This window comes from Oncorhynchus keta, chromosome 34 (genome assembly GCF_023373465.1).
Source record: "Oncorhynchus keta strain PuntledgeMale-10-30-2019 chromosome 34, Oket_V2, whole genome shotgun sequence".
Classification (NCBI taxonomy): domain Eukaryota; kingdom Metazoa; phylum Chordata; class Actinopteri; order Salmoniformes; family Salmonidae; genus Oncorhynchus; species Oncorhynchus keta.
Window position 1 is genome coordinate 37,487,599 of NC_068454.1, and position 25,600 is coordinate 37,513,198.

The window sequence follows — 25,600 nt, forward strand, 5'->3', positions numbered from 1 at the left end:
TTTAATAAATAAAGTCCATACTTGACCCTGGTAGTCAATTTTCTATATCTGTATACTAAGTTGGATTTTGTGCATACTTTGGATAAAATAAAAATCCTTATTGACAATTGAAAGAACAATCAACGCTAGAGAAAATGCAATAGCATCTCAACAGTACTGCTGCATGTGGAACGTTGAGGTCTGAATACTACAAAAGACTGAATTTTGACCACGTGATAGCCCCGCATGTGCAACATTCGGCGAAATCGTTTCCCCCCCGGTCCCCCCATGTAGTCTAATGTGATTGGTGAAGTAGTTTGCTGTCAGAACAAGAAGGAAATTGCGGGGTGTTGCGACATAGGGAGAGAGATACCGGTAAGTTGTCTTGTATTTTTAATTTTTTTACGGTCACTTGTCAACGGGTCTAAATAGCACCCCGTATATTGGCATTTGGCAAACTAGCGTGTCATGTTTTCACCTATTTATAAATAGCGCACGTACTAACTGGCTAGAGTTCGGTGAATTGGCTAGCTAGCTAACGTTAGGTTATTTAGTTAGCCAACCCTCTCGAACTCCATGCCTTGATTATCTGTAGGTACTGGTAGCTAGCTACGTTAGTTGTCTTTTTAAGGAATGGCGCTCTATTTTTCATCAAGCTAATAGCGATGCTAGCCATTTAAAAAAAAATGTTTTACCATACATATACATTAGCTCAGATTGCTGGGTGCATGCATGTTTATCCATGTTTTCACTAACGTGTATTATAGAACAGTTGATATGTATTTTTTTTAAATGTGTAAGTGATACGTTGTATCTAGCATTTTACGTTGTGAGAAGGTTACATCGCTACAAAGTAGCTACTGTAATAGACTGTTTACGAGTTTATGCTTAACGTTGACGTTACATCTAGAAACCCCGGTAAATGGTGGTTATACCTTGGCGTCAGGACTCAACTTCGTGAGTCTGTTGGGACATTCAGTGGGCTGAAAGGTTCACCTATGTAACTACCATGTATAAATGGTTCAAATCGAAATCTAATAAAATGTTGTTTGTCACATGTGCCGAATACAACAGTGCTACTAACTAAGTTACGAGACCTTTTTCAACGATGCAGTTTTAGAGACGCTAAATTGAAATTGTAGTTTGACTGTTCTCCAAGTATTTTAGATTTTCAGTAACTGATAGTGACACCAGCAACCCCATCAGCTTGGCCAGGCATGAGAGCTGATATCTGAGGATTTAAACCACCAGCGCCACAATGGATGTCCCTGCCATCGGTAACAACCTCAACCTTTCAAATGGGGACTTGGATCCCTCGGACACCCCTCCCACCATGTCCATTGACAAGCTCTTCCCAGCACTCCTGGAGTGCTTTGGGATCATCTTGTGTGGCTATATTGCTGGTCGAGCGAACATCATCACATCCACACAGGCCAAAGGATTGGGGAACTTTGTGTCCAAGTTTGCCCTCCCAGCATTGCTCTTTAAGAACATGGTACTCTTGGACTTTGGGAATGTCATCTGGCCATTTTTGTGGAGTATTCTCATCGCCAAGGTGTCTGTGTTTTTCATTGTGTGTGTGATTACACTACTGGTTGCCAGTCCTGACACTCGCTTCAGCAAAGCTGGCCTATTCTCCATCTTTGCTACTCAAAGCAATGACTTTGCTTTGGGATACCCGATTGGTGAGTCTTTCCATCCGTTCAGTTTCAGTCCTTTTAAAATTGATAGTCTCCTGGCAGAACCTCAGAACAAAGGAAATATGTCTTTATGTCATACTTTAAAATCTTGTTGGTTTGTGACAAAAAGTATGATTCACTCTGCTCTCCTCCCTAAAAGGGAACTTCCTGAACTGTACCTTTCTTCACAGTTGAGGCCTTGTACAAGAACACACACCCAGAGTATCTACAGTACATTTACCTGGTAGCACCAGTGTCCCTCATGCTTCTCAACCCCATTGGGTTTGCCTTCTGTGAGATCCAGAAGTGGAGGGATCAGAGAGACCGGCAGCAGAGCAAACTCCAGATAGTGGGTGTGGTCATCCTGCAGGTTCTGAAGAACCCCATGGTCTTCATGGTTGTTATTGGCATTATCTTCCACTTCATCCTGGATCAGAAGATCCCTGCTTTCATGGAGCAGTTTGTGGACGGCCTGGCCAACTCTTTTGGAGGAGCAGCTCTGTTCTACTTGGGCCTCTCCATGGTGGGCCAGTTGGGGAAGCTCACCAGGTCCACGGTTGTAGCCCTTATCCTGCTCATCACAGCAAAACTGTGAGTGTTTACAGGGATTTATGATGGATTGTTTTGAGTTTAAGAATGTTACGTTAGATTATTACACATGTAGGCTTCTATTATTTAATATTCATAATAGCCTACAGCTCATACACATTCATACTGCACTTAAAAACACACTGTAGACATAGTGTCAGGACATGAGACCACATCTCCTTGTAATTAAGTGTTATGTGTTCTGTGTACTGTCTGTGTACTGTTATTGACTCAGAGCTAACTGTGGATTTGTATTGGTCTGCTACACACCAGGCAACCTTGGCACATGACTACCATTTTTGTTTTGTGTAATACAAGCATTCTTGAATACTGGCACCCATCCACGTTTCAGTATTTTTGACCTTGAAACCTTTATTTATTCTCATGCAATCTTGAAGGGGAATCTGCATTTCAAACGATAACAAAGCGGAAACCCCACCACTGTTTTGGTAAAGGGCTGAGGGCTGTCTAGACTGTCTCAAAATGGGCAGCCTACAGAGAACAAGAGAAAATAAACCATACTAAATGAAAAGCTGCTCTCTGTGTTTTACTAGCATCGTGATGCCTTGAAGACGTTAAACTGAGGCAACATTATAGGAGGAAGTAAGCCTCAAGTCCATGACAATGGAGTAGGCTAAAGCACAAACAGATCTGGGACCAGGCTACGAGCCAGACCCTTGAAAATATAGTCTCTTCCTTCTTACCTGATGATTCCTTGTGAATGAATCAGGCATTTATCTTGTAACATTTTGTAACCGCAACATTACAATGAAACCTAACAACGTGTTTGATCTTCCGGAGGTTGGTGATGCCGTTGATCTGTCGAGAGACAGTGGAGCTGCTGGACGCTGACAACACCAGCTCTAGTCTCGAACACTCCAGTCTCTCCAACTATGCCTTCCTCTATGGAGTCTTCCCTAGTGCCCCCAGTGTGGCCATCTATGCTGCTCACTATAACATGGAGCTACAAGTTGTAAGTCATCTACTCTCTCCTATATGGATAGAAGTGTATGTCATATGAAGACATGGACAGTGTCACATTTTTCTTGTGTATTGTTTTCTAACAGGTTACCTCAGGGATGGTAATAAGCACGTTTCTCTCAGCTCCCATTATGTATGTTTCTGCTTGGTTGCTGACAATACCATGGATGGACCCTAAGCCATTGATGGATTCTCTGCAGAATGTCAGCTTTAATGTCAGCATCATCAGCTTAGTTGCACTGGTGAGTTTTCCCCCTGCCTCCCATCATTATCAAAGAACTATCATTGACTGTAATCTTTACTTTTCAACTGGCTTTGTGCTGGTTATTTTATTTCAGGCAGGGTGGTCGGACTTCAGGAAATTATAACCTACAAGCAGGTGTTGATGTAACGGCGTTCTTCGTTTGTTGAGAGAGAGTCGGACCGAAATGCAGCGTGGTTGTTACTCATGTTCTTTAATGAATGAATCGCGATACATGAAATAACTTATACAAATGCAAAACAACAAACGGAACGTGAAAATCTAATTACAGCCTATCTAGTGAAACTACACAGAGACAGGAACAATCAGCCACGAAATACACAGTGAAACCCCGGCTACCTAAATACGGTTCCTCATCAGAGACAACAAGAATCACCTGACTCTGATTGAGAACCGCCTCAGGCAGCCAAGCCTATACTAGACACACCCCTAATCAACCACAATCCCAATGCCTACAAAAAAAACAATACGACAATACAATAAACCCATGTCACACCCTGGCCTGAACAAATATAATTAAAGAAAACACAAAATACTAAGACCAAGGCGTGACAGAACCCCCCCCCAAGGTGCGGACTCCCGGACGCACCTCAAAACCATAGGGAGGGTCCGGGTGGACGTCTGTCCATGGTGGCGGTTCCGGCTCGGGACGTGGACCCCACTCCATAAATGTCATAGTTCCTCCCCTTCGCGTCCTGGGATAATCCATCCTCGCCGCCGACCATGGCCTAATAGTCCTCACCCAGAACCCCACTGAACTGAGGAGCAGCTCGTGACTGAGGAGCAGCTCGTGACTGAGGAGCAGCTCGTGACTGAGGGCCAGCTCGTGACTGAGGGCCAGCTCGTGACTGAGGGCCAGCTCGGCGCTGAGGGGCAGCTCGGCGCTGAGGGGCAGCCCGGCGCTGAGAGGAAGCCCGGCGCTGAGAGGAAGCCCAGGCAGGTAGTAGGCTCCGGTAGATCCTGGCTGGCTGGCGGATCTGGAAGATTCTGGTTGACTAGCAGATCTGGCTGCTCCATGCAGACTGGCAGCTCCTTGCAGACTGACATCTCTGGCTGCTTCATACAGACTGACAGCTCTGGCTGCTTCATGCAGACTGACAGCTCTGGCTGCTTCATGCAGACTGACAGCTCTGGCTGCTTCATGCAGACTGACAGCTCTGGCTGCTTCATGCAGACTGACAGCTCTGGCTGCTTCATGCAGACTGACAGCTCTGGCTGCTTCATGCAGACTGACAGCTCTGGCTGCTTCATGCAGACTGACAGCTCTGGCTGCTTCATGCAGACTGACAGCTCTGGCTGCTTCATGCAGACTGACAGCACCATGCGGTCTGGCTGCTTCATGCAGACTGGCAGCTCTGGCTGCTTCATGCAGACTGGCAGCTCTGGCTGCTTCATGCAGACTGACAGCTCTGGCTGCTTCATGCAGACTGACAGCTCTGGCTGCTTCATGCAGACTGACAGCTCTGGCTGCTTCATGCAGACTGACAGCTCTGGCTGCTTCATGCAGACTGACAGCTCTGGCTGCTTCATGCAGACTGACCGCTCTGGCTCTGACTGACCGCTCTGGCTGCTCCATGCAGACTGACAGCTCTGGCTGCTCCTTCAGCTCTGGCTGCTCCATGCAGACTGACAGCTCTGGCTGCTCCATGCAGACTGACAGCTCTGGCTGCTCCATGCAGGCTGGCAGCTCCTTGCAGACTGGCATCTCTGGCTGCTTCATGCAGACTGGCATCTCTGGCTGCTTCATGCAGACTGGCAGCTCTGGCTGCTTCATGCAGACTAGCAGCTCTGGCTGCTTCATGCAGACTGGCAGCTCTGGCTGCTTCATGCAGACTAGCAGCTCTGGCTGCTTCATGCAGACTGGCAGCTCTGGCTACTTCATGCAGACTGGCAGCTCTGGCTGCTTCATGCAGACTGGCAGCTCTGGCTGCTTCATGCAGACTGGCAGCTCTGGCTGCTCCGAACAGGCAGGAGGCTCTGATAGCGCTGAACAGGCGGGAGACTCCGACAGCGCAGGAGGGAAGGAAGGCTCTGATAGCGCTGAACAGACAGGAGACTCCAGCAGCGCTGAACAGGCAGGATACTCCGGTAGCGCAGGAGAGGAGAAAGGTTCCGACAGCGCTGGGAGGCGGGAGGTTCCGACAGCGCTGAGAGGCGGGAGACAGCGCTGGAGAGGCTCCGACAGCGCTGGAGAGGCGGGAGGCTCCGACAGCGCTGGAGAGGCGGGAGGCTCCGACAGCGCTGGAGAGGCGGGAGGCTCCGACAGCGCTGGAGAGGCGGGAGGCTCCGACAGCGCTGGAGAGGCGGGAGGCTCCGACAGCGCTGGAGAGGCGGGAGGCTCCGACAGCGCTGGAGAGGCGGGAGGCTCCGACAGCGCTGGAGAGGCGGGAGGCTCCGACAGCGCTGGAGAGGCGAGGCGCACTGTAGGCCTGATGCGTGGTGCTGGCACTGGTGGTACTGGGCCGAGGACACGCACAGGAAGCCTGGTGCGGGGAGCTGCCACCGGAGGGCTGGTGTGTGGAGGTGGCACAGGATGGGCTAGACTGTGAAGGCGTACTGGAGATCTTGAGAGCAGTGTTGGCACAGGACGTGCAAGGCTAGGGATGTGCACAGGAGGCCTGGTGCGTGAGGCTGGCACATTTTTCACCAGCCGACTAACATGCACCTCAGGACGAGTATGGAGCGCTAACCCAGGTGCCATCAAATCCCCGACACGCTCCGTCGGACGAGTATCGTACCTATAGCACCATACTAGCAACTCCCTCATTACTCTCTCCTCCACTTTCCCCATTAGCTCCTTCACAGTCTCTGCTTCGCTCACCTCTAACACCGGCTCTGGTTCTGGTCTCCTCTTTGGCTCCTCACGATAAACAAGGAGAGTTGGCTCAGGTCTATCTCCTGACTCAGCCACTCTCCCTCTGAGCCACCCCCCAATACATTTTTTGGGGCTGCTTTTCGGGCTTCCCTCTGCGCCGTCGTGATTGCCTCTCCAACTCCATTCTCCTATAGCCCTCTTCGCACTGCTCCAGCGAATCCCAGGCGGGCTCCGGCACTCTCTCTGGGTCGACCGCCCACCTGTCTATTTCTTCCCACGTAGTATACTCTATACATCTGCTGTCCATAACGTCCTCATAACAGCGTCTCTCAGCTCTCGTAAGTGCCTCCGTTCGCTGCTCCTGCTGTCGCTGCCTGTAACCACGCCACTCGGTCCGTGTGTGGTGGGTGATTCTGTAACGGCGTTCTTCGTTTGTTGAGAGAGAGTCGGAATGAATCGCGATACATGAAATAACTTATACAAATGCAAAACAACAAACGGAACGTGGAAATCTAATTACAGCCTATCTGGTGAAACTACACAGAGACAGAAACAATCACCCACGAAATACACAGTGAAACCCCGGCTACCTAAATACGGTTCCCCATCGGAGACAACAAGAATCACCTGACTCTGATTGAGAACCGCCTCAGGCAGCCAAGCCTATACTAGACACACCCCTAATCAACCACAACCCCAATGCCTACAAAAAACCCAATACGACAATACAATAAACCCATGTCACACCCTGGCCTGAACAAATATAATTAAAGAAAACACAAAATACTAAGACCAAGGCGTGACAGTTGATTGTACTAAAGCTTCTTTTCACATCATCTCATTCATATTGTGTTATTTGGGGGCAGTTGGGGGGGACAGTAGTTATCAGGTGATATTGTTAGATGATACTGTCTAGACTAGGCTATGTTGATTCAGTCTATGAACAGTAGGGGTGGAGATATGACTTGCAACCAGGCAGTTCAAAGTCATCAGCAGGATGTCTCTGTCTGGTGCCAATGATATGATACTTGAGGCTTACTTCCTCCTATAATGTTGCCCCAGTTTAACTTCAAGGCAACACGGCGCTAGAAAAACACAGAGCAGCTTTTCATTTAGGACAGTTTATTTTCTCTTGTTCTCTCTAGGCTGCCCATTTTTTGACAGTCTAGACTGGTCATATGACCTTTCTTATAACCTGTGATGTCGTTTCACTGAATGTTACTACTCTCGAATGCATGTGGTGTTTATTGGGACCTGAGATGATGAAATTGCCATTGCAGTTTACATAAGTATGCTGTCCTTTTCTGTATGGTATGTGTAGACAAGCATATCTAATGCTGAGATCTCTTATCTCTTTGTTACAGGCTTGGACAGTTACTGTCATGTTCCTGAGTAAGAAATTTAAGAGACTACCTCACATGTTCACCGTCAACCTGTTCTTGGCACAGGCAAGGCTTGCCTTTTGAATATCTGTTAGTTTTCACAAAAACATCCATCCCATATGCATATTGTATCAGTATGTCCATTGAATAATGTTGTACATATCATATTGTCCATAGTACCAAGCCGAATTAGCAATATCACTGTCTAAATGTCGCTTTAGGATTGCGCGCTGCTGTCTATTGACGTTTTGCCTCTCCGTGCGTCCAGATTCTAGCTTGTGTTAGCATGATCATGTGGAACTTTGTCGTGAGACAAGACCGCTTCATTGGACACGTGTTGACATTCACACTGTTGTACGGCTCACTGTACAGTACTTATGTATGGCCAGGTATGTCTGTCACACACACACAACTGTCAACATTTTATAATACCACCCTTTTCTCTTATAGTATGATTTTGTGTTGGTATGTTAACATACTGTGATTTAAAAAAAAATGTGAATGGTGCAGTGTTGAGCAATGATTCTCTCACCATAGAGTCTATGTTTCTTTGTTTTAGGTCTGATAGCACTTTCCCTTGTGTTGATGAAGAGCGGTGGTGAGCTGAAGGTTGCGCCAGGCTTCCTGGTGATTGCAGGCTGGGGGTGAGTCATGAGCTTTCCACTGAATAATTGAATTATTGGAAACTAAGGGACCTTTTGTGTTGAATCTGCTGCTCAAACACAGTTCGTATGTGATGTCAACAGAGTCCCAGCCCTTGTGGCAGCAGTGCTCCTCGTAACTGGGGAGAGGATGCCCGACACCATCGATTCGGCTTTCTTTTATGGAAGACCGCAGGTGAGACCGACTGGGGAAAGAAGACGGCACCTCCCATAGAACATGACCTCATCATCCTGACCTTCTCTTTGTGTCTTCTGCAGATCATCTGCACCTCTGTTGTGCTTGCCTTCAGCATAGTGCTGGGCGGGTGCTCTTTGGTGGGCCTCCGTCGAGGCACGTGGGACTCAATGTACCATGTCCTGGAGAGAGACTCTATGCTAGGCACTATTGAGGATCTGAGGCTCCCGACTGGCCCAGATACCCAAACTATCCCAGATATCCGTGACATGTTTGAGCCAGCCGGAACTGGAAGCATCAACATAGGTATATGTTAGCTGGATTTATGTCATGTGTATATAATACTAGTTAATTAAGTATATGATACGGATTACATTTTTTCTTATGGGGTATTGTGTGTAGATTGACGAGGAACATTTTTATTTAATCAATTTTAGAGTGAGGTTGTAACATAACAAAATGTGGAAAAAGGAAGGGGTCTGAATACTTTCCGAATGCACTGTAAATACAAAAGTATGTAGACACCCCTTCAAATTAGAAGATTCGGCTATTTCATCCACACCCGTTGCTGACAGGTGTATAAAATCGAGCACACAGCCATGCAATCTCTATAGACAAACATTGGCAGTAGAATGGCCTTACTGAAGAGCTCGGTGACTTTCAACGTGGCATCGTTATAGGATGCCACCTTTCCAACAAGTCTGTTAGCCAAATTTCTGCCCTGCTAGAGCTGCTCCGGTCAACTGTAAGTGCTGTTATTATGAAGTGGAAACGTCTAGGAGCAACAACGGCTCAGCAGCGAAGGGGTAGGCCACACAAGCTCACAGAACGGGACTGCCGAGTCCTGAAGCGCTTGGCGCATAAAAAAACGTCTTGTCCTCGGTTGCAACACTCTCTACCGAGTTCCAAACTGCTTCTGGAAGTAACGTCAGCACAAGAACTGTTCGTCGGGAGCTTCATGAAATGGGTTTCCGTGGCCAAGCTGCTGCACACAAGTCTACAATCACCATGCGCAATGCCAAGTGTCGGCTGGAGTGATGTAAATCTCGCCACCATTGGACTCTGGATCAGTGGAAATACTTTCTCTGGAGTGATTAATCACGCTTCACCATCTGGCAGTCCGACGGACGAATCTGGGTTTGCGGATGCCAGGAGAACACTACAATAGTGCCAGCTTGAAAGTTTGGTGGAGGATTAATGGTCTGGGGCTGTTATTCATGGTTCGGGCAAGGCCCCTTAATTCCAGTGAAGGGAAATCTTAACGCTACAGCATACAATGATGACATTCTAGACGATTCTGTGCTTCCAACTTTGTGGCAACAGTTTGGGGATGGCCCTTTCCTGTTTCAGTATGACAATGCTCCCGTGTGCACAAAGCGAGGTCCATACAGATATGATTTGTTGTGATCGGTGTGGAAGAACTTGACTGGTCTGCACAGAGCCCTGACCTCAACCCCATCGAACACCTTTGGGGTGAATTGGAAGAACGATTGCGAGCCAGGCCTAATCGCCCAACAGCAGTGCCTGACCTCACTAATGCTCTTGTGGCTGAATGGAAGCAAGTCCCCGCAGCAATGTGGTGGCTTATGGGGCGGCAGGTAGCCTAGTGGTTAGAGCGTTGGGCCAGTAACCGAAAGGTTGCTGGATCGAATCCTCGAGCTGACAAGGTACAAATCTGTCGTTCTGCCCCTGAACAAGGCAGTTACCCGGTAGGCAGTCATTGGAAATAAGAATTTGTTCTTAACTGACTTGCCTAGTTAAAGGTTAAATTATTTTTTAAATGTTCCAACATCTAGTGGAAAGCCTTCTCCGAAGAGTGGAGGCTGTTACAGCAGCAAAGGGGGTACCAACTCCATGATTTTGGAATGAGTTGTTTGACGAGCAGGTGTCCACATACATTTGGTAATGCAGTGTATCAGTCATCACCCTGTGGGTCACTAACAGTGCGTCTGCTCTGTGGTCTCCTTCAGGTCCGTGTGAGACTGGCTGTGAGTCGCCAGGCTGTCTACTGGCCCAGGAGGAGCAGCAGGTGGCTGACAGACAGGTGGCCCGCCATGTGCTCTTATGCCTGCTACTGATCGTCAGCCTACTAGCTGTGAGTGACTGACTCACTATTACAGAATAACACTGAGACTGTTACTAAACTCTATTGTACTGTACTTTACTGACCTCTAATTTTCTTTACTGTAATGTGCTGTCCAATTTTGTGAAACAGAGGTCTTTGATTGGTTTAGATTTGGACTGACAAAATGTAAACTACTTTTTGACGTCCATGGACATCCGGTGTCAGTCTGTGCTCAGTGGTTGAGGACGCTGGTTAGAGTAAATGGAAAGCGAGGGGCCTTGTGGATGGGTGTCAGTAAGAGCCGGGAGAGGTGACATTAACGCAATGAGTCCCACCGCCATGCCGACACGATTTGGACTTCTAACCCCTTTTAAACATTGGGGGTTTGAACTACAGACTTCTTGGTTGTACCATTTGGATTCATCCATTAATCTGTGATTTAAAAAAAAAAAATGTAGAGTCCGAATGGTTTCAGATACAAATTTATTAAAAGCTATCTATGAAAAGCTGAGGCTCTCACGCACATATTTTACTCTATAACACTCAAGCTACACAAGAGTTGTCAGAAGGTATGGGGTTCTTCTAGAAGATCATAGAAAATCAAAGGACAGTGTCTAATACTGTAATAAGCTCACATAGTTGCTGTCACAAACTCCAATCTCCACACAGTTGTCACTGACTAGTTTGATATCCCACTGAACAAACCATTTCTGTACTTAAGAGCAATCATAAATTCATTTTTGATCAGGTTTTTGCTTTGCCGGACCTTTAATTTAACTTTTTTTTAACCTTTATTTAACTAGGCAAGTCGGTTAACAAATTCTTATTTACAATGACGGCCTAACCTGGACAACGCTGGGCCAATTGTGCTCCGCCATATGATACTCCCAATCACGGCCGGTTGTGATACAGCCTGGAATCGAACCAGGGTCCGTAGTAACACCTCTAGCACTGAGATGCAGCGCCTTCGACCGCTGCGCCACTCGGGAGCCCTTTATTGACGTGTTTTTTTAACTCATGAATGCAACTGTTTATCATTGTTTTGTGTTCTACTTGTTATCCTGAAAATGAAATTGTAAATACTTAATTTTGAGGCTAAATATAATGCAGATAAATGAAAAGCCCCCCCCCACAAAAAAAAATCAGGGGTCTTGGGACTGATAGGGTTAACTGGAAAGAAAAGAAAGGTAGCCAAGGAGAAAGGCTGGGTGGGAGAGAGGGAAGGGTTGTTCAGACTGTTTTCATAATTATCAGCTGAACAGTATGCCAGTGGAAGGGAGGGCAGTAACAGGAGCCCCAACTGTGGTTTGTGACTACTATCATTTCCCATTTTAGCTAATTTAATTGCAGTCACTCTGTTACTGATTTTATTTTTTTATTTATTTTTTTTTTTTTTTTCGGTCTTTCTATTTTGGATTTCATAACAGAATGACATGTTTAAATCCCATAAATCATTAACAATTAACATTGTTATCAGTAAAAACACTATAATTGGTATGTTTACCTGATACTTGTTACTTCAGTGAATTTTCTGTATCCTCCCTCAGAGAGTGATTTGAATATATCTTAAAGATATGTTGTTTTTTAATGCAAAATGAGAAGACACTAGGCAATATTTCACAAAATTAAATGTAAATGTTGATATTAGTTGGTAAGGGTCTTAAAGGGATAGTTCACCCAAATTCCAAAATGACATATTGGTTTCCTTACCCTGTACGCACTAACCAGTCTATGGACAAGCTATGACATCAATCCCTGCATTGGTTTAGTTTCCCTGGCACTGTTTCCACATTCTAACGTTTTAGCATTTGTGGCACAAATCCATTCAAGTCATGTGACTGATATTAGCATTTTTTTTGCACATGTTCAGAACATCTATAAGTGACTTTGTTAAAGCTTCACAATAATTTTTAGATACTTTCGGGTGATTTGGACATAATGCGTGAAAAATGTAATATCGGTACCATGACTTGTATGTGATTAGTGCCACGTGGAAACAGTCCCAGGGCAACTTAACCAAAGCATGGATTGCTTTCAGGGTAAGGAAACCAATGTGTAAATTTGGTTGAACTTTCCTGTTAACTTCAACAGTGTGTTTTGATGTTTTTCTAATACCTTTTTTAAGGTTTGACCAGAAATCAAAGCCTTCGCTTATTCCTCATTTTAGGAAGAATGATTGGAAAATGTATATGCCTTCATTTCTCAAAAATATCCTCTTAGCTTTCATTTTGACACCACATTTGTGGTGCTTCTACGAACTTCACATGTTGGCGCTCATGGGTCCTTTTACATGGAAATGGCCTTGTGCGACAGAGCCTGTATGTTGAGGTTTTTTACGGCTGTCCGTCCTGTCCTTCAATTTTGGGCAAGTGTGACAATCCCTGTTTCAATCTCTCTCCCCTGTTCTAGAACCTGTCCAGCTGTCTGTGGTGGCTCTTTAGTCGAGTTCCTGGGAGACTTTACTTAGAGCTGCAGTTCTTCTGTGCTGTGGTCAACTATGGACAGGTACCGTACATATAGGTCTCCATAGACACATTGGGATTTGGAGCCACTGTATTTACTCAACGGTGGCGGTGTTTACATATGTGTTTTGCTGTTCTCAGGGCTTCATCTCGTTCGGGCTTTTTGGGCTGGACAAACATTTGATAATACTGCCATTTAAAAAGAAGTAAGAGGCTCACTGACATGCATTTCATATGATCGAGTAGTGAGCTGTGTATTGAATAAGAAGCATTGAATACTTTTTTTTTTTGGACCTGTGCCCAGGATATCCTGTCTGTGGCATAGAAGGAAGCCAGAAGAGCAGCCTCAACTGGTTGTATCTGATGACATCATGATGACCTGCACTCAGTTCATCAGATACCACAAAGAGCAGTGTGTCCGGGACATTGTCCAGCAGAAGAGGTGAGGGGTCAATTAGTCAACTTACAGGGCTGCTCTGCTCAGGGATTCAATAGACCCTCTGCTTTTACTGTGCACCCGCTGTGTATTTCCTAAAACGGCTCACGGTATATATGAAACCTCCCACATTATGCAGTAATTCACCACTTTGCTTACGATTGGACAGTCTGACAGTTTTTGTAACAACTGCATTATACCCATTGATCATCACTAATATGAATACATGGTTTTGCATGAGTTTTGGTGCATGGGTTGTGTTGAGCACTTCTCTCTTGCGTTTGTTTCAGTGTGCCATCCTAGCTACAGTTCCTACAGAAAGTATTCACAGCCTTTACTTTTCCCACATTTTGTTTTGTTACAGCCTGAATGTAAAATGGATTATATTGAGTGTTGTTTTTTTGTCACTGGCCTACAACCAAGACCCCATAATGTCAAGGTGGAATTTTATATAATTTTATATTTTTTTTATATTACATTTCTTTTTTTAATGTCTTGAGTCAAGTATTCAACCCTTTTTATGAAAAGCCTAAATACGTTCAGCAGTGAACATCTGCTTAACAAGTTACATAAGTTGCATGGACTAACTCTGTGTGCAATAATAGTGTTTAACATGATTTTTAAATGACTACCTCATCACTGTACCCCACACATACATACAATTATTAAGGTCCCTGTCGAGCAGTGAATTTCAAACCGGTTCAACCACAAAGACCAGGAAGGTTTTCCAATGCCCTGCAAAGAAGGGCACCTATTGGTAAATGTTTTTTTAATTTTTAAAGCAGACATTAAATATCCCTTTGAGCATGGTGAGCTACAAAGATGCAGGCGTCCTTCCTAACTCAGTTGCCGGAGAGGAAGAAAACCGCTAAGCAATTTTACCATGAGGCCAATGTTGACTTTAAAACAGTTAGTTTAATGGCTTTGACAGGAGAACTGAGGATGGATCAACAACATTGTAGTTACTCCACAATATTAACCTAATTGACAGAGTGAAAAGAAGGAAGCCTGTACAGAATAAAAAATATTCAAAAACATGCATCCTGTTTGCAACAAGGCACTAAAGTAATACTGCAAAAAATGTGGCAAAGCAATTCACTTTTTGTCCTGAATACAACGTGTTATGTCAAAGTGCAATACAACAGATTGCTTAGTACCATTCTCCATATTTTCAAGCATAGTGGTGGCTGCATCATGTTATGGATTTGATTGTAATCATTAGGGACTCTGGATAAAAAATAAACTGAATGGCACTAAGCACAGGCAAAATCCTAGAGGAAAAACTGTTTGTCTGCTTTCCACCAGACACTGGGACATGAATTCAGCTTTCAGCAGGACAATAGCCCAAAACACAAGGCCAAATCTATGCTGGAGTTACTTACCAAGAAGACGGTGAATGTGGCAGAGTTAGTTTTTACTTAAATCTGCTTGAAAATAAATGGCAAGACATGCAAATGGTTGTCTAGGGGGTTTAATACTTATCTAATCAAGATGGTGTTTTGTTTTACAAATTCCACTTTGACATTTTAGTATTTTGTGTCGATCTTGACAGAAAATGACCAAATCCATTTTAATCCCATTTTAATACAACAAAGTGTGAAAAGGGGTGTGGGAATACTTTCTGAAGGCACTCTATCTGCTCTCTCTCTCTCTCTCTCATTCCTCTTGGACCTGTCAGCTGTGGGGAGTGCCTAACTGGCCCGTTGGTGAATCCTTCCTCTGACACACAGGTGTGGGGAGAGGACAGTGGCGGACACTTTTCTTGGCAGTGAGCTGGTAGAGTGGCTGTTGCAGGTGGGTCTGTCACAGGACCGAGGAGAAGCGCTGCTCTATGGGATCCGGCTGCAGCAGGGTGGGGTGCTCCAGCACATCACCCAGGAGTATGGCTTCAAAGATGACAACCTGCACTACTGCTTCACAGCATAAGGTGGGCCCTGGTTAGGCCCAGTCTCTGTTTTCCAGAGGCACAAGATGAAAAAGAGATCGGCTATCTACCAGGCCTGAATCTAGTTCGCTACCTACATAACACTAGCAGTATTGGTTGACTTGAAGAGTCTGCTGATTTAAAAAAAAAAAAAAATTTAAATGCTTTTATTGTTTTGCACATTGAAATATGCATCATAACAAGCATTGAGTACTTGTTAGTTTTCTTTTAAACTGCCTATGTTTTTGTGGGGGTTTTGTATGGTACTTTATGCATAACGAGATTTAAGTTGGCAGAGGTAATAATGATCGGCCCAAATTACTGATGTCAAATATCTTGCATTATCGTCTCAAGTTATATAGACCAGCTTGTATCCCCTTGATGACACTCATATACCATAAGGCTCAGATTTTTATTTATTTAGTTTGGATGACAAGAATGGTATTTGTCAGGTATTGAAAATGCAAGTCTGTAATGGGCCTCTCGGGTGGTGCAGAGTTCCAATGCACTGCATCACAGTGCTAGAGGCATCACTACAGACCCGGGTTCGATCCCGGGCTCTATCATAACCGGCCGTGATCGGGAGTCCCATAGGGTGGCGCACAATTGGCCCAGCGTTGTCCGGGTTAGGGGAGGGTTTGGCCGGGGGGGCTTTACAAGTAGGCTGTCATTGTAAATAATTTGCTCTTACCTGACTTGTCTAGTTAAATAAACAAATAAAATGCATGTTGCTGTGTATTCTAAATACACTTAATTTGGCCATAATTTATAACTTAAAATAGATATGGCAGCTAGATCTATTTTTAATATATTTGAATAATGTAGACAGAATGGTGTCAAATTTTATGGATGCAGAATTTTATTGTTTGAATTCTCTGTCCGTTTGTACATTGTTAGTCACACGCGATATCTCGGACACCATTGGGGGATTTTGACGAAACTTGGATGAATGATGAATCTTGCCATAGAGACCTGGCATTTAAAAAAGGGGCCCAAAGGAGGCGCTGTAGTAATCAACTGAGAACTTTGAACAAACATATCTCCTGTCCCATCATTTTGTACATGCAGTGCCTTCAGAAAGTATTCAGACCCCTTGATTTTTTTCCCCACATTTTAAGTTACAGCCTTATTCTAAAATTAATTAAATAAAACAATTTCCTCAGCAATCTACACACAGTACCCCATAATGACTAAGCGAAAACAGATTTTTTTAAAAATATTAAAATTCAACAGAAATACCTTATTTACATAAGTATTTAGACCCTTTGCTATCAGACTTGAAATTGAGCTCAGATGCATCCTGTTTCCATTGTTCATCCTTGAGATGCTTCTACAACTTGATCGGAGTCCACCTGTGGTAAATTCAATTGATTGGACATGATTTGGAAATACACACCTGTCTATATAAGGTCCCACAGTTGACAGTGCATGTCAGAGCCAAAACCAAGCCATGAGATTGAAGGAATTGTCCATAGAGCTCCAAGGCAGGATTGTGTCGAGGCACAGATCTGGGGAAGAGTACCAAAAAATGTATGCAGCATTGAAGGTCCCTAAGAACACATCCATCATTCTTAAATGGAAGAAGTTTGGAACCACAAAGGCACTTCCTAGAGCTGGCCGTCCGGCCAAACTGAGCGATGGGGGAAAAGGGCCTTGGTCGGAGGTGACCAAGAACTCGATGGTCACTCTGACAGAGCTCCAGAGTTCCTCTGTGGAGATGGGAGAACCTTCCAGAAGGACAACCGTCTCTGCAGCACTCCAGCAATCAGGCCTTTATGGTAGAGTGGCCAGACGGAAGTCACTCCTCAGTAAAAGGCACATGACAGACCGCTTGGAGTTTGCCAAAAGGCACCTAAAGGACTCTCAGACCATGAGAAACAAGATTCTCTGGTCTGATGAAACCATGATTGAACTCTTTAGCCTGAATGCCAAGCGTCACGTCTGGAAGAAACCTGCCATCATCCCTACAGTGAAGCATGGTGGTCGCAGCATCACGCTGTGGGGATGTTTTCAGCGGCAGGGACTAGGAGACTAGTCAGGATTGAGGCAAAGATGAGCAGAGCAAAGTACAGAGAGATCCTTGATGAAAACCTGCTCCGGGACCACAGACTGGGTTGAAGGTTCACCTTCCAACAGGACAACGACCCTAAGCACACAGCCAAGACAATGCAGGAGTGGCTTCGGGACAAGTCTCTGAATGTCCCTCAGTGGCCCAGCCAGCGCTCCATCTTGAACCAGATCAAACATCTCTGGAGAGACCTGAAAATAGCTGTACTGCAACGCTCCCCATCCAACCTGACAGAGCTTGAGAGGATCTGCAGAGAAGAATGGGAGAAACTCCCCAAATACAGGTGTGCCAAGCTTGTAGTGTCATACCCAAAAATACTTTAGGCTGTCATCGCTGCCATAGGTGCTTCAACAAAGTATTGAGTAAAGGGTATGAATACTTAAATATAATTTACATAAGGTTTTTTATTTTTAATAAGTTAGTAAAAATGTCTAAACAGCTTTTTCTTTGTCGTGGGGTATTGATTGAGGTGGAATGAACTTTCATCAATTTTAGAATAAGGCTGTAACAAAATGTGGAAAAAGTCGAGGGGTCTGAATACTTTCTGAAGGCACTGTTGTATATGCCGCCCCTCATGAGCAACATGTTTCCCATAAGGACCTAAACTCAGCAAAAAAAGAAACGTCCTCTCACTGTCAACTGCGTTTATTTTCAGCAAACTTAACGTGTAAATATTTGTATGAACATAACATTCAAAAACTGAGACATAAAATGAAAAAGTTCCACAGACATGTGACTAACAGAAATGGAATAATGTGTCCCTGAACAAAGGGGGGGTTAAAATCAAAAGTAACAGTCGGTATCTGGTGTGGCCAACAGCTGCATTAAGTACTGCAGTGCATCTTCTCATGGACTGCACAAGATTTGCCAGTTCTTGCTGTGAGATGTTACCCCACTCTTCCACCAAGGCACCTGCAAGTTGCAGGACATTTCTGGGGGGGAATGGCCCTATCCCTCACCCTCTGATCCAACAGGTCCCAGATGTGCTCAATGGGATTGATTGCCTACAATGACAACATGATGCTGTGACACACCGCCCCAGACCATGACGGACCCTCCACCTCCAAATCGATCCCGCTCCAGAGTACAGGCCTCGATGTAACGCTCATTCCTTCGATGATAAACGCGAATCCGACCATCACCCCTGGTGAGACAAAACCACGACTCGTCAGTGAAGAGCACTTTTTGCCAGTCCTGTCTGGTCCAGCTATGGTGGGTTTGTGCCCGTAGGCAACGTTGTTGCTGGCGATGTCTGGTGAGGACCTGCCTTACAACAGGCCTACAAGCCCTCAGCCTATTGCGGACAGTCTGAGCAATGATGGAGCGATTGTGCATTCCTGGTATAACTCGGGCAGTTGTTGCCATCCTGTACGTGTCTTGCAGGTGTGATGTTCGAATGTAACAATCCTGTGCATGTGTTGTTACACGTGGTCTGCCACCTCGAGGATGATCAGATGTCTGTTCTTTTTCCCTGTAGCGCTGTCTAAGGTGTCTCACAGTACGGACATTGCAATTTATTGCCCTGGCCACTGCAATTTATTGCCCTGGCCACATCTGCAGTCCGCATGCCTCCTTGCAGCATGCCTAAGGCACGTTCACGCAGATGTCCAGGGACCCTGGGCATCTTTTTATTTTGGTGTTTTTCAGAGTCAGTAGAAAGGCCTCTAGTGTCCTAAGTGTTCTTAACTGTGACCTTAATTGCCTACCGTCTGTAAGCTGTTAGTGTCTTAACGACCGTTCCACAGGTGCATGTTCGTTAATTGTTAATGGTTCATTGAACAAGCATGGGAAACAGTGTTTGAACCCTTTACAATGAAGATTTGTGAAGTTATTTGGATTTTTACGAATTATCTTTGAAAGACCGGGCCTGAAAAAGGGACGTTTATTTTTTTTGCTGAGTTTATAAGCTCCACCAATTCAATAATTGTATTTTTCTACATCATTCATGGGGGACAACATGTTTACTGATGCCTTGTTAACTTATTTAAATGATTCTTGGCTAAAAAATATATATTGTTTTTTAAATACACAACTATAATTCCCATTTGTTTTAGGTTTGTGGAGAGTACAATACCGACTGTGCCAGATTAAATGCAATATTCTTTATTATTGGAGTTATTTTGGAGTCATGTTACTTTTTCCTTAATGGGATTGTGCTTATTACTGTTGCTAATAAGGTAATTGAGCCATGTATTCACCTTGTTTGGCATTATGAATGTTTGAATGTCACTTGACTAAAAGAGAATGTACGGTATCATGCACTTTGAAGCTAACTAATGCTGCATGTTCTTCTATGATTCCCAGACTGTTTTTTAAACAAATAAACTGCTGTATTGCACCTCTGGCTTATGCGATTCCTTTTATACTGGGTTAAAACAGAACTGATGGATACATGTTGTGGTAAAGTGCGGGTGTGGCTCTTCCTGCAGGGCCTTTCAGTCTTCAGGCATCCTGTTCCACCCTATGTCAATGAAAAGATGTCCTGTCTTTTTACTTCAAATAAACCTATACAAATCACTCAGTAAACTGCTCAGTGGTAAAACAAGGCCAAGCTCTTGCCTCCACTACTGTTTCGTATACTAAGTGTATTATTTTCCATAGTGGGACATGCAGGAGTTGGTCTTGAAACAACCATTGGCCATTTTAGATATGAAAGACCGATCTTAATTTTACTGTAAACCAGAGATGACAATTATTTTTTAATGATTATGGCCTTATTTCTATCACAGCATATTGGATGACTCATTCATATTCCATTTGCCCAGCTAAATTGATTAACATTGATTGGTTTAGGTTATGACATGACACTCCTTTTCCCAATACCCATCATGAGGTTGCTATAACCTAGCTTATGAATGAAAGTTTACAGCGTAAGTGCACATGTCGAGACAAATGTGAGTAATCACGGTGACAATGACACATTCAATACAGCCTTGCCCACTATTGCCTGCATCTCACTGATCTAGGGTTTAATCGTTAGTCCAACAGTTGCAAATTAGAGTTTATATTGGACATACAGTTGAAGTTGGAAGTTTACATACACCTTAGCCAAATACATTGAACTCAGTTTTTCACAATTCCTGACATTTAATCCTAGTACAAATTCCCTGTCTTAGGTCAGTTAGGATCACCACGTTATTTTAAGGATGTGAAATGTCAGAATAATAGTAGAGAGAATGATTTATTTCATCTTTTATTTATTTCATCAGATTCCCAGTGGGTCAGAAGTTCACATACACTCAATTAGTATTTGGTAGCATTGCCTTTAAATTGTTTAACTTGGGTCAAACATTTTGGGTAGCCTTCCACAAGCTTCCCACAATAAATTGGGTGAATTTTGGCCCAATCCTCCTGACAGAGCTGCTGTAACTGAGTCAGGTTTGTAGGCCTCCTTGCTCACACACTTTTTCAGTTCTGCCACAGATTTTCTATAGGATTGAGGTCAGAGCTTTCTGATGGCCACTCCAATACCTTGACTTTGTTGTCCTTAAGCCATTTTGGGGTCATTGTCCATTTGGAAGACCCATTTGCGACCAAGCTTTAACTTCCTGACTGATGATGTCTTGAGATGTTGCTTCAATATATCCACATCATTTTCCATCCTCATGATACCATCTATTTTGTGAAGTGTACCAGTCCCTCCTGCAGCAAAACACCCCCACAACATGATGCTGCCACCCCCGTGCTCCACTGTTGGGATGGTGTTCTTCGACTTGCAAGCCTCCCCCTTTTTCCTCCAAACATAACAATGGTCATTATGGCCAAGCAATTCTATTTTTGTTTAATCAGACCAGAGGACATTTGTCCAAACAGTACGATCTTTGTCCCAATGTGCAGTTACAAACCGTAGTCTGGCTTTTTTATGGTGGTTTTGGAGCAGTGGCTTCTTCTTTGCTGATTGGCCTTTCAGGTTGTCGAAATAGGACTTGTTTTACTGTGGATATAGATACTTGTACTTGATACTTGTACCTGTTTCCTCCAGCATCTTCACAAGGTCCTTTGCAGTTGTTCTGGGATTGATTTGCACTTTTCACACCAAAGTACGTTAATCTCTAGGAGACAGAACGCATCTCCTTCCTGAGCGATATGACGGCTGCATGATCCCATGGTGTTTGTACTTGCACACTATTGTTTGTACAGATGAACGTGGTACCTTCAGGCGTTTGGAAATTGCTCCCAAGGATGAACCAGACTTGTGAAGGTCTACAATTTGTTTTCTGAGGTCTTGGCTGATTTCTTTTGATTTTCCCATGATGTCACGCAAAGATGCACTGAGTTTGAAGGTAGGCCTTGAAATACATCCACAGGTACACCTCCGATTACATTTACATTTAAGTCATTTAGCAGACGCTCTTATCCAGAGCGACTTACAAATTGGTGCATACACCTTATGACATCCAGTGGAACAGCCACTTACAATAGTGCATCTAAATCTTTTAGGGGGGTGAGAAGGATTACTTACCCTATCCTAGGTATTCCTTGAAGAGGTGGGGTTTCAGGTGTCTCCGGAAGGTGGTGATTGACTCCGCTGTCCTGGCGTCGTGAGGGAGTTTGTTCCACCATTGGGGGGCCAGAGCAGCGAACAGTTTTGACTGGGCTGAGCGGGAACTGTACTTCCTCAGTGGTAGGGAGGCGAGCAGGCCAGAGGTGGATGAACGCAGTGCCCTTGTTTGGGTGTAGGGCCTGATCAGAGCCTGGAGGTACTGAGGTGCCGTTCCCCTCACAGCTCCGATTGACTCAAATGATGTCAATAAGCCTATCAGAAGCTTCTAAAGTCATGACATTTTCTGGAATTGTCCAAGCTGTTTATAGGCACAGTCAACTTAGTGTATGTAAATGTCTGACCCACTGGAATTGTGATTCAGTGAGTTATAAGTGAAATAATCTGTCTGTAAACAATTGTTGGAAAAAAATACTTGTGTCATGCACAAAGTAGATGTCCTAACTGACTTGCCAAAACTATAGTTTGTTAACAAGAAATTTGTGGAGTGGTTGAAAAACAAGTTTAAATGATTCCAACCTAAGTGTATGTAAACTTCCGACTTCAACTGTATACAGTTATGTTTATCCCATTCCGTTTGCTTCCATTTAAGAAACATTTGTCAGTGGAATAAATACACCCCTGATCACATGCAAACACAGTTCACTGTTATAGCAGCCATGCACATCTATGCGCTCTCTACCTCCCACCTTTTCCCTTGCTTATGGACTTCCGTACACAACACATCAGCTGTCTGTGACCAGGCAAAAAAAAAAGACAAACTTTTATATCATAACCACTACACACAGCCTACATTGTAGTCACCATGTTAGCTAACGTCATAGTCAACATTGCTACTAGAACTAATGCGTTAGTCGACCCGCTACAATCATACAGTACATACAGTGTACTGTTAGCAAGCAGTTTAGCAGTTACACCACTTACACTTACCTTGAGTTGGAAAAGTTCCAGTGTTGGATAGCCATAGCCAGCTAGCTAACATGGCATCCCTCTCTGTTTAAGTAGGCTAAACTAGCTAGCTGCATTCGCTGGCTAAGTAAATGAAAGTGGAAAAAAATACAACAAAATATACGTAGCTATCTCTCGCTCTCTCTTGCTTGCAATCTTCATTTATTAAGAAATGAATTTGTTAAACTGTTCAACTATTGTCTTTCTCTCTCTTTGAATCAACTATTCACCAGATGTTATGCACTGCACTGCTATCTATCTGTAGTTTATGTGTTCGGTACTAGATTGATTCTCTGATCCTTTGATGGGGTGACATGTCAGTTTATGCTGTAAGAGCTCTGATAGGTTGGAGGACGTCCTCCAGAGGTTTTCATAATTACTGTGTAAATCCATGGTAGGGGGTGAGAACCATGAGCCTGCTAGGTTTTTTATTGAAGTCAATTTAGAGGAGCCTTCACTGCTGTAAACACTCATTTACTCCTGGATTGAGTTAGAAAACAGGTGGCCAACCGAAGTAGGGTCTTCGGTACCAGTTGTTTATCAGTTTCTCCATCTCAGCCATCATCTTTTTCTAACTCTCTCATATTCTGCACGATCTTCTTTCCTTTATCCTAAAAATAATACAAATCCAAAATTAAGCCAAATATTCGCTTAAACTTTAAAGAGTTAAGATGTACTGTAAAGATTTGGAAAGGTTTTGTACCTTGGTGATATCAATGATGCAGCCACCACCACCACCTGATGTTTGACAAACAGTGGATGTTTGCGATGTGGCTTGCTCTGGAAGCAGGGTATCTTCTTCACAGTGCCATCAGGACCATAACCTAGAGAGCTATTCTGCTTCAACTGTTTAATGTCTTTCACAAAGACAAAAGGTTTGAAAACCGACCTGTTGGGTGAGAAAGGATCCTTAATTTACATACATTTGCATAAACTTGAGATGGTACAATAACATGGCTAGGTAGGGTGTGTGAGCGGTGGCCAGCTCCATACTGTACCTCTCAGGTGTTCCAGTGATGCTGTGCAACCCCCGGCAGGTTGGGGTCTGTTAGTACGACAGACACCATGCTTCGTGTTGCCATGAAAATCCCCTCCATGTTGATGCCACTCTCCTTGTCCCTTAGGATATCCATCATTGTCTCAGCAGTGTTATGTCCTAAATACTCATATTCATTGTCAATAGTTCGCAAGCTATATGGATTCAAGGCTGTTTTCAAATGATCTCCTCAAACTCAATTCTTCTACGCTTGACTCAAACAACGAAACCTAAAGACGTACATAATCTTCATATTTAACCAACTAACCTTTGCTTCTCTCCAGTAGGTTCTGCACTCCGCAGTAACGGCTGCCAGAGTTCTCTATTCTGGCTGTAGTCATGAAAGAGTACGTCTTGGTGAAACTGAACGGGGCCTTCCCATCCCACCAGCCTGGGCTCTTGGCATACTCCCAGGGTGTTCCTTGTCTATCTTGGTTGTCATTGAGTACTGATGGGAGATATAAAGGATACAACATATTGTCAACAAAAAAAAAACTCTTATTGCTCAGTTTGCAAGTTTTCAAGTTGAGCAAACTCAAACCCTGATAGCTAATAACCTTCCACTCTCTCTGCTGCCCAGTACTTCCCAGACGTCTCAATCATCCAGGCCTCAGTCTTGCCTTAGATGAGGAAGCTATTGTGGTAGGCAAAGCCAGACTGGTCCTCCATGCGGTTTCCTCCATGCAATTTCTCAAATACCGGAGCAATACTTAGTTGAAGAATGACAAACTACAGACAGGAACATACACGGCACAGTATTTTTGTTGTTGTTTCGGCTTTGTACTCCAGCACTCACAAATTCACTTAAATATGTATTACAGTAGTCAAAAGGTTGGTCCTTCTGTAGCTCAGTTGGTAGAGCATGGCGCTTGTAACGCCAGGGTAGTGGGTTCGATTCCCGGGACCACCCATACGTAGAATGTATGCACACATGACTGTAAGTCGCTTTGGATAAAAGCGTCTGCTAAATGGCATATCTTTATTTGGTCTCATTTCATAGCACGCAATAACTACATCAGGCTTGTGTCTACTAATTTGTTGGATGCATTGCTGTTTCTTTTGGTTGTGTTTCAGATTATTTTGTGCCCAATAGAAATTAATGGTAAATAATGTATTGTGGCATTTTGAAGTCGCTTTTATTCTAAATAAGAATGGAATATGTTTCTAAACACTGCTACATTCATGTGGATGTAACCATGATTACTGATCATCCTGAATGAATCGTGAATGATGATGAGTGAGAAAGTTACAGATGCAGAAATACCATACCCCCACCAGAAAAATGCTAACATCCCCTGTTATTGTTTCATGTGTAACTCTGTTGTTGTTGTTTGTGTCGCACTGCTTTGCTTTATCTTGGCCAGGTCACAGTTGTAAATGAGAATTTACCTGGTGAAATAAAGGTGAAATAAAAAAATATTGTAATGGTAAAGAGGTTACCGTGTCCTGAGGGTATGATATTCGTCTGTCACTCTCTCACTCATCATTATTCACAATTAATTCAGGATTATTCGTAATCATGGCAGAATCCATATAAATGTAGAGGTGTTCAGAAACATATTCTATTTTTATTTTAAAATAAAAGTGACAATACATTATTTACCATTACTTTCTATTGGGAACAATATAAACTGAAA

The 25,600-nt window shown here is 44.0% G+C and overlaps 1 protein-coding gene across 4 annotated transcripts; it reads left to right on the forward strand.

The window, feature by feature from the left end:
- The first annotated feature begins 213 nt into the window (after positions 1-213).
- Positions 214-19,816, forward strand: LOC118367055 (integral membrane protein GPR155-like). 4 transcript variants are annotated; one of them, XM_035750046.2, is made up of 15 exons: positions 214-354; positions 1,139-1,664; positions 1,850-2,249; positions 3,048-3,219; positions 3,314-3,469; positions 7,669-7,752; positions 7,955-8,075; positions 8,246-8,330; positions 8,433-8,523; positions 8,607-8,829; positions 10,494-10,618; positions 12,998-13,093; positions 13,192-13,256; positions 13,355-13,492; positions 15,217-19,816. In XM_035750046.2, exons 2-15 carry the CDS (start codon positions 1,238-1,240, stop codon positions 15,410-15,412), a joined length of 2,379 nt encoding a protein of 792 aa, XP_035605939.1. In that variant the 5' UTR covers positions 214-354; positions 1,139-1,237; the 3' UTR covers positions 15,413-19,816. The 4 variants fall into 4 exon arrangements, with proteins under 4 accessions (XP_035605939.1, XP_052349746.1, XP_035605940.1 ...); XM_052493787.1 differs by having other exon boundaries at positions 271-354; positions 1,186-1,664; XM_052493786.1 differs by having other exon boundaries at positions 246-1,664.
- The last annotated feature ends 5,784 nt before the right edge of the window (positions 19,817-25,600 follow it).